Below are 10,356 nucleotides of genomic sequence, written 5' to 3' on the forward strand. Positions count from 1 at the left end.
TCTTTGTGTGTCTTTGTGTATCATTGTGTATTTTTTGTCTTTGTGGTGTTGTTTTGTGTATCATTGTGTATCTTTTTTTGTCTTTGTGTTTCTTTGTGTGTCATTGTGTATCTTTGTGCGTCTTTGTGCATCTTTGTGCGTCTTTGTGTATCTTTGTGTGTCTTTATGTGTTTTTGTGTACTCTGGACCTGCTGTAAGGACAGTCCAGGCTGTGCTGTGGTTATTTAGAAGCTTTATTGTCGTCATTTTCAGTGAGTATAATCTTCATCATCATCATCATCAGGGCCTGATGCTGCCTGCAGGGAACATGCAGCAGAGCCGAGCAGACAGACAGGTAGACAGACGGGGCAGAGAGGTAGACAGGTGGACAGGTAGTGAGGTAGGGGACAGACAGGTAGACGGACAGACAGACAGACAGACAGACAGACAGGTGGGGACAGGTAGCTATTGTGTTATTTACATACAGGTAGGCAGATGCAATAGAAAGCTTATTGGCTGTCTTCTGGAGGCTCCGCCCCCCTCTCATCTGTGTCGGCCAATCCCCTGTGAGGAGGGGCGGGCTCTGCGGGCTGGGGGGAGGGATGTGAGGAGGATGAGGAGGACAGGGAGAGGGGGAGGTCCGGAGGCTGTTCAGTCTGTTGCATCCCTCCCCCCTCCGCCTCGCCCCCTAGCAGCCCCTCCTCCCCCCCGCCTCCCCCCCCTCCCCGCGACCCGGCGAACTGCAGGTGAGGCAGCAGGGTGGGCGGAGCCTCCTTCTCCCCCTCCGCCTCCTTGTCGCGGCGCTCGGCGTACAGCGCAGCGTCCAGGCCGAGGTAGGAGGCGCCGAGCTGCCGCAGGTCCAACTCGAAGGGCGCCGCTTCCCCCCCGCTGGCTCCTCCTCCGCCGCCACGCTTGGCCTTGCGCTGGTGGGCGGAGCCTGAGGCCGGGAGGCTGTCGGGAAGCAGCGACTGGATCTTTGGGAGCCAACGCTTCCGCACCCGGCGGGCGTTGGTGCACATGTCGGCCGCGATCACGTTCATCTCACTCTCCTTAAAGTTAGGAGCAAAGTTCTGACAGTACACTGAGGAGAAAACACACAAACACACAATCATACACACAAAAATACACAAACACACAAAACACACACAGAAATACACACAATCATACAACCACAGAAAAACACACAATCATACAACACACAATCATACAACCATAGAAAAACACACAATTATACAACACACACAATCATACAACCACACAAACACGCAACACACACAATCATACACACAGAAATACACAAACACACACACACACACAAACACACAAAACACACAATCATACAACCATAAAAAAACACTGTGTGTGTGTGTGTGTGTGTGTGCGTGTGTGTGTGTGTGTGTGTGTGTGTGTGTGTGTGTGTGTCTTACGTTTGACGGTGTTTAATACTCGGTTGTCCAGAGGTTTTCGGCTCGGATCATTGGTGGATGAGCGGATTCCTGTGCCACAGCTATTGGCCAGAGTGTTTCTATGGAAACCATAAGAAGCCAATCAGCAGACAGAGCAGCTCTATGTTTCCTCTGACAGACTCTGATTATTATTATTATTATTATTAATAATAACAATAACATCAAGCTTCATCCGTCTTAAATCCAGTAAACAGCAGCAGTGAGTTCACTGAAATATCAAAGGATTCTAAACTGTATCCCCCACAGTAATCAGATTACTTTAAGCAGAACAGCAGAGTACTTCCTCTGATCAATAATCAGAAACAAACACTCTATCAAGACGACACTGGAACTGGAGACTCCAAAGTAGAAGAGCTGCAGGAATACAAGGAGTCATAGTCCCACTAATCAGGAGGTCTAGAAGGAGTCATAGTCCCACTAATCAGGAGGTCCAGAAGGAGTCATAGTACCACTAATCAGGAGGTCTAGAAGGAGTCATAGTCCCACTAATCAGGAGGTCCAGAAGGAGTCATAGTACCACTAATCAGGAGGTCGAGAAGAAGTCATAGTACCACTAATCAGGAGGTCTAGAAGGAGTCATAGTACCACTAATCAGAGCTCCTAAAATGACTCCACAGACAGTGAACTACTTACTCCATCCAGCTGTATAAACAGATGGCAGCTGCTTCAGACTTGGCTCAGGGGTTCTCAATGGAAACCAGAGTTAGTGTGAAGCTCAGACAGTGTGAAGGACCCTTCAGAACATCAACCTCTATGGACGGAGGACCAGAACTAAACCTGGTCAGAACTAAACTTCCAGATGTAAGTTTGCTGAAGGACATGAGAAGAAGCCTGATGGATGTTGGAGAAAATTCTGTGGTCAGATGAAGATCAGTGAGTTGGGCTCAGATGGAGTCCAGATATTTGGTGAGAACCTGACCAGGACTACCACAGTGGATGCATGATCCTGACAGTGAAGCACAGAGGTGGCGGTATGATGATCTGGGGCTGCATGAGGTCAGAAGGTGTTGAAGACATTTCTAGATGACGGTCTGAGGATGAATCAGACTAATTACCGTGAGCTGATTCTGTTTAGAATCACTTCATTCTTCAGTGATATTTCAGGCTGCTGGATGCTGTCCATCAGTTTCAGATCAGGAGGAAACGTTTTTGGTTTTGGATATACACAAATATGGACATACATTCAGCTCCATAAACATCTGGACACTTACATCAGCTCTGAACACCACAATGGATCTAAATGAGACAATCCAGATGGTATTTAAGTTCAGACTTTCAGCTTTCAGGGGAACGGTGGAGGAGCTCCAACACATTTTAGATGTTTTCCACCTTTATAAGGGAACAAAAGTCACTGGACAGTTGGCTGGTCAGCTGATCCAGGGTTAGCTGTGTGTTATTCCCTCATTATTTCATCGGCAAGGAGCAGATTAAAGGCCTAGAGTTCATTTCAAGTTTGTAATCTGGTGAGGTCAACTCTCACTATGAAGTCCAAAGAGCATATGAAGGCTATGATATTACCACCACCATGCTTCACTGATGAGGTGGCTATGATACTACCATCACCATGCTTCACTGATGAGGTGGCTATGATACTACCACCACCATGCTTCACTGATGAGGTGGCTATGATACTACCACCACCATGCTTCACTGATGAGATGGCCATCCTACTACCACCACCATGCTTCACTGATGCTGTTGCCATGATACTTCAACCACCATGCTTCACTGATGAGGTGGCCATGATACTGCCACCACCATGCTTCACTGAGGAGGCCATGATACTACCACCACCATGCTTCACTGATGAGGCTATGATATTACCACCACCATGCTTCACTGATGAGGAGGCTATGATACTATCACCACCATGCTTCACTGTTGAGGTGGCTATGATACTATCACCACCATGCTTCACTGTTGAGGTGGCTATGATACTATCACCACCATGCTTCACTGTTGAGGTGGCTATGATACTATCACCACCATGCTTCACTGATGAGGTGGCTATGATACTACCACCACCATGCTTCACTGATGATGTGGCTATGATACTACCACCACCATGCTTCACTGATGAGGTGGCTATGATACTACCACCACCATGCTTCACTGATGAGGTGGCTATGATACTACCACCACCATGCTTCACTGATGCAGTTGCCATGATACTTCAACCACCATGCTTCACTGATGAGGTGGCCATGATACTGCCACCACCATGCTTCACTGAGGAGGCCATGATACTACCACCACCATGCTTCACTGATGAGGCTATGATATTACCACCACCATGCTTCACTGATGAGGCTATGATACTACCACCACCATGCTTCACTGATGAGGTGGCTATGATACTACCACCACCATGCTTCACTGATGAGGTGGCTATGATACTACCACCACCATGCTTCACTGATGAGGTGGCCATCCTACTACCACCACCATGCTTCACTGATGCAGTTGCCATGATACTGCCACCACCATGCTTCACTGATGAAGTGGCCATGATACTGCCACCACCATGCTTCACTGAGGAGGCCATGATACTACCACCACCATGCTTCACTGAGGAGGCTATGATACTACCACCACCATGCTTCACTGATGAAGTGGCTATGATACTACCACCACCATGCTTCACTGATGAGGTGGCCATGATACTACCACCACCATGCTTCACTGATTTGGCCATGATACTACCACCACCATGCTTCACTGATGAGGTCATGATACTACCACCACCATGCTTCACTGATGAGCTGGTATCTTTGGATCTTGAGCAGTTCCTTCCCTCCTCCAGACTCTTCTCTCCCCATCATTCTGGTCCATGTAGATCTTTGTCTCGTGTCCAGAGGATGTTGTTCCAGACAACAATTTATTGCACAATAAATATAGAAATTTTCACATTACATCTGAAAGAGCCTGTTCAGGCTCTTTCAGATGTTTTTTTTTTTGGTGAACTCTCATCTGGTTTTCCTGTTGTCAAGGCTCACCAATAGTTTCCACCTTGGAGTAAACCATCTGGATTCACTCTGGTGAAGTCGTCTCTTTTTTGCTGACTTATACCTCCTGGAGAGTCTTCTGGATCTGACCAGATGTTGTGAAGGGTTCTTCTTGCCCAGGGAAACGATTCTACTGTCATCCACCACTGGTTTACTTGGTTCTCTGGGTCTTTTGGTGTTGCTGAGCTCACCAGTGCGCCATTTCTTTTTAAGAATGAACCAAACAGTGGATTTGTCCTCACCTGATGTTCCTGTTCTCTGATGGGTTGGTTTGTTCCAGCCTAATGACGGCTTCCTTCACTGATAATGATGCTCTTTGGACTTCATAGTGAGAGTTGACCTCACCAGATTCCAAACTTGAAATGAACTCTAGGCCTTTAATCCGCTCCTTGCAGATGAAATAATGAGGGAATAACACACAGCTGACCCTGGATCAGCTGACCAGCCAACTGTCCAGTGACTTTTGTTCCCTTATAAAGGTGGAGAACATCTAAAATGTGCTGGAGTTCCTCCATCGTTCCCCTGATGTGGATGTAAATACTTAGATTAAAGCTGAAAGTCTGAACTTAAAGCACATCTGGATTGTCTCATTTAGATCCATTGTGGTGTTCAGAGCTGATGTGATGAAAACTGAGTCAGTGTCCAGATGTTTATGAAGCTGAATGTCTATCTGTGGACTTACCTGTCGAAGAAGGTAGCCAGCAGCCTCCTGAGCAGCACCTTGTGTTTGACTCCAGCACACAGGTGACAATTCATCAGCTGACCTCGCGTCATGAATACACCTGAACCTGAACACACAGATGTGATCAGCGGTTACCATGACAACACATAGTGTCTGACTGCACCGGTAGACAGGTGCGATGGTGTCCTACCTGCCACCAGTTCCACCTTCTCTCCTGGGTCTCCCTCGGTGTAGAGCGATGGGTGGCAGCGGTACCCAATTTGACTGATCAGACTGGCAGGCAGCGCCATGTTGTCTCGACCAACCAGCACACAGGGTCGACGCTCGTTAGCCAATGGGAGAGGCAACATCTCCATTTTCTCTTGGACTGAACCAATGAGAGACATTGGGTAGAGAAAGAGTCCAGTTTATGACAGAACAGACAACCAACCAGCCAGGCAACCAGGCAATCAACCAGACAATCAGACAACCAACCAACCAACCAAACAAACAACTGGACAACCAGACAACCAGCCAACCAACCAAATAAACAACCAACCAGGCAGCCAGACAACCAACCAAGCAACCAGGCAACTAGACAATTAGACAAAGGAACCAAGAGGAATGGAGTCAATGTCATCATGAGGAACATGAAACACAGAGTTGTGTAACGGTGTTTGGACGGTTGACACCAGGTGTAGCCAGGTAACGAACAATCACTATTGTTAGGGTGGACTGTATGATGATGGACTTACTGTAGGGGTTCCCGGGGTGTCCATAGATGTGTTGGTACAGTCCGGGGGGGACAGCGCTGCTGTAGTAGTCCTCCTCCAGTTCCTCCTCAGTGGGGGGGTGGGAGGGAGGAGAGTCTGTAGGCAGACTGGATCCTCCTGGACTGGAGCGCCCCCCGCCTGCCAGCAGGTAGGACTGCAACCCTGGAACCAGACCTCCACCTGCACTCAGGTAACACAGAGCGCTGCTCCGGGACGAAGGCACGTCTCCCACCATGTCCACCCTGAGGACGGAGGAGGAGACACGTCACCACAAGGTCCTCAAACAAGGTCTACTACAGTCCACTACAGTCAACTACAGTCAGCTACAGTCCACTACAGTCTGCTACAGTCCACTACAGTCAACTAGAGTCAACTACAGTCTACTACAGTCCACTACAGTCTGCTACAGTCCACTACAGTCAACTAGAGTCAACTACAGTCTGCTACAGTCCACTACAGTCCACTACAGTCAGCTACAGTCCATTACAGTCCACTACAGTCCACTACAGTCAACTACAGTCAGCTACAGTCCACTACAGTCTGCTACAGTCCACTACAGTCAGCTACAGTCCATTACAGTCCACTACAGTCAACTACAGTAAGCTACAGTCCATTACAGTCTACTACAGTCTGTTACAGTCAACTACAGTCAGCTACAGTCGGCTGATGTGACGCTGTCTCACCGGGACTCCTCTCCTGCTCCTCCTCCGGCCTCCTCAGCTGGAGGGGTGTCGGCTCTCTCCTGTTTGATTCTGCTGACGGCCAGCAGCAGCTCCTCGGGGCTGAGTGACGGCTGGTCAGGACTGACCTCCTGCAGCTGGGGGGCGCCATGCTGCTGCGCCGCTGCCGGGGCATCGAAGCCCCCGAGCTCGTCTGCTGAGGTCGTCTGCAAGACATTTAAATAAAGTTACAAAGATCAGAAAATGCACAGTCTGCCTGAAGCTTTGACAGGTGACGACCCAAAACCACAACAAATCATCTAATAAAAACAGGAAACCAACAAAACACACACAAAACATTCATTAATGCTGCCAAAAAAAAAAGACTGAAAACCGCTGCAACTTGTCTGCCTCATATGTGACAGAGCTACAGTTCCTCTGATGGCCACCAGATGCTGCTGTGAGAAGAATGACCAAACCTGGTCTACCTGGACTAAACCTGATCTACCTGGACTAAACTTGGTCTACCTGGACTAAAGCTGATCTACTTGGACTAAACTTGGTCTACCTGGACTAAACCTGGTCTACCTGGACTAAACCTGATCTACCTGATCTACCTGGACTAAACTTGGTCTACCTGGACTAAAGCTGATCTACTTGGACTAAACTTGGTCTACCTGGACTAAACCTGGTCTACCTGGACTAAACCTGATCTACCTGATCTACCTAGACTAAACTTGGTCTACCTGGACTAAATCTGGTCTACCTGGACTAAACCTGATCTACCTGGACTAAACTTGGTGTACCTGGACTAAACCTGATCTACCTGGACTAAACTTGGTCTACCTGGGCTAAACCTGGTGTACCTGGACTAAACTTGATCTACCTGGACTAAACTTGGTCTATCTGGACTAAACCTGGACTAAAAATGGTCTAACTGGACTAAACCTGGACTAAACCTTGTCTACCTAGTCTAAACCTGGTCTACCTGGACTAAACCTAGTCTAACTGGACTAAACCTGATCTACCTGGACTAAACCTGGCCTACCTGGATTAAATAAACCTGATCCACCTGGTCTAAATAAACCTGGTCTACCTGCAGTACACCTGAGCTACCTGGACTAAACTTGATATACCTGTACTAAACCTGATCTACTTGGACTAAACCTGATCTACTTGGACTAAACCTGATCTACTTGGACTAAACCTGACCTACTTGGACTAAACCTGATCTACCTGTACTAAACCTGATCTACTTGGACTAAACCTGATCTACCTGGACTAAACCTGACCTACCCAGACTAACAGGGTTTGGAACCTTTGGTCCACCTGCACCTCCTCCACCCACCTGTGAGTCACAGCAGAGCGGTGAGGAAGAGGACGAGGCTTTCATCATCATCAGCTCCATGCCTCGCTCCACGATGTTCTGGATCTGCAGGTAGCCAGCGGTGTACATGAGGACCAGCTGCTCGCTGGCAGCCATACTGAGGCGGCCGGTGTAGCAGAAGGACAGAATCTGCTGGAAACACGTCGGCGTGACGGAGGACGGCAGCTCGAATACCGCCTGCGAGGAGGACGGCGAGGAGGACGAGGATGAAGAGGAGGAGTCGGCAGCAGAGCTGAACAGGTCTCTGAAGTAGAGCGAGGAGGCGGCGAGGACGGCGCGATGAGCTTTGAAGGCTTGACCCTGCACCAGGATGGACACATCGCAGTAGTGACCCAGCAGCCGCTGCTCATTCAGGCTGCCCAGAACGCTGCTCCCAAAGTCGGGGATCTCCACCTGCAGCAGCCCGTCCGACATGCTGGAGGCCGGACGGAACGTTCACACTCGATCACACGGACACAGGAAGACGAGGCGTTTAGGTGTCAGGGATGCTGCAGAGGGGTCTGCCCAAAAGATTCACATCCATAACGCCCAAGAAAAATGAGGTCAGAGGTTAAAGGAGGCGGGGCTTCAGGCCTGAGGTGATGAGTGGTGGGAGGAGGAGGAGGTGGGAGGTCATCGACTTGGAGGTCAGATCAGCACCAAGAAAAAGCTAGAAGAAGAAGGAGAACAACAGATTCACAGAGCGAACATCTTCCACCTGCCGGCATCACATGTTGTAATTGGTTGTCTTTTCATTGATACATCTATTCCGGTTGTTTTCTTTCTTTTCTCCTCTCCGTCCTTTGAACTGCTTCTCTATGACTGCATTTTTTGGTAGTTTTCTTTTATTGCTGGTGGTGGTGGGGTTGCTTCTTCTGTAGTCCACTACAGTCTACTACAGTTCACGACAGCCTACTACAGTCTGCTACAGTTCACTACAGTCAGATACAGTCAACTACAGTGTACTGCAGTCAACTACAGTCCACTACAGTCTACTACAGTTCATGACAGCCTACTACAGTCTACTACAGTCTGCTACAGTCAGCTACAGTCTACTACAGTCAGCTACAGCCCACTACAGTCTACTACAGTCAGCTACAGTCTGCAACAGTCAACTACAGTCTACTAAAGTCTGCTACAGTCAGTTACAGTCAGCTACAGTCGGCTACAGTCCACTACAGTCTGCTACAGTCCACTACAGCCAACTACAGTCTACTACAGTCTACTTCAGTCAGCTACAGTCCACTAAAGTCAGCTACAGTCTACTACAATCCACAACATTCAGCTACAGTCTACTACAGTCAGCTACAGTCTACTACAGTCAACTACAGTCTGCTGCAGTCCACTACAGCCTACTACAGTCTATTTCAGTCAGCTACAGTCAATTACAGTCAACTACAGTCTACTGCAGTCCACTACAGCCTATTACAGTCAACTAGTCAACTACAGTCTACTACAGTCTACTACAGCCTACTACAGTCAGCTACAGTCAACTACAGTCTACTACAGTCAATTACAGTCAACTACAGTCTACTGCAGTCCACTACAGCCTACTACAGTCCACTACAGTCAACTACAGTCTACTACAGTCTGCTACAGTCAGCTACAGCCTACTACAGTCAGCTACAGCCCACTACAGTCTACTACAGTCAGCTACAGTCTGCGACAGTCAACTACAATCTACTACAGTCTGCTACAGTCTACTACAGTCAGCTAGTCTACTACAGTCAACTACAGTCTGCTACAGTCCACTACAGTCTACTACAGTCAGCTACAGTCAACTACAGTCAGCTACAGTCAACTACAGTCAGCTACAGTCTACTACAGCACCAGTCCAGTTCTCTAAAGTCCAGCTCAGTGCAAAGTTCAGTCCAGGTGAGTTCAGCTCAGTGTTATTGTTGTTTACAGTAGAGCTGCAGCAGACAGACAGACAGCTCAGAGACACAGACAGTCAGACAGACGGGTGGCAGAGACACAACAGACAGAAAGACCCCGGACGGTTTGAAAATACAGACAGAGGAGGACAGACAAACAGACAGACAGGCAGGCAGGCAGACAGACAGGCAGACAGACAGGCAGCAGTCCTCACCTCCTCTCTGCTCCTCGTCCTCCTCCATGCAGCAGCAGGACGGCTGGCTAGCTGGGAGAGGTTTTCTTCTTCTCCTGCGCTCAGTCAACGCATCGTCTGGTGTGTCACCGGAGGGGGGAGGAGGGTGAGGAGGGGGGAGACACAGCAGACAGCCAAGGAGGAGGAGGAGGTGGAGGGGGAGGAGTAGGAGGAGGGGGAAGAGGAGGAGGAGTCATCTGAGGACAGCCAGGGAGCTAATGCGGCTAACTGCCCTGCAGAGGACGAGCAGAGGGGGCGGGAGGCATGCAGCTCATCATTACAGAGCAAAACATGCAGGAACACGCTAAAAACACACGTGTGCACTGGCACACACACACAC

General features: G+C 48.9%; 1 protein-coding gene across 1 annotated transcript; it reads right to left on the minus strand.

Moving 5' to 3' along the window:
- Positions 1-215: 215 nt before the first annotated feature.
- On the minus strand, positions 216-10,156 carry LOC111584299 (nucleus accumbens-associated protein 2-like). The gene is made up of 8 exons (XM_023293433.3): positions 9,999-10,156; positions 7,892-8,579; positions 6,568-6,770; positions 5,867-6,126; positions 5,323-5,499; positions 5,133-5,238; positions 1,407-1,504; positions 216-1,060 (listed from the first exon to the last, which is right to left on the minus strand). The coding sequence occupies exons 2-8, from the start codon at positions 8,342-8,344 to the stop codon at positions 489-491; spliced, it is 1,869 nt and encodes a 622-aa protein (XP_023149201.2). The 5' UTR covers positions 8,345-8,579; positions 9,999-10,156; the 3' UTR covers positions 216-488.
- Positions 10,157-10,356: the final 200 nt, after the last annotated feature.

The sequence above is a fragment of the Amphiprion ocellaris genome, chromosome 6, assembly GCF_022539595.1.
Source record: "Amphiprion ocellaris isolate individual 3 ecotype Okinawa chromosome 6, ASM2253959v1, whole genome shotgun sequence".
Lineage (NCBI taxonomy): Eukaryota > Metazoa > Chordata > Actinopteri > Pomacentridae > Amphiprion > Amphiprion ocellaris.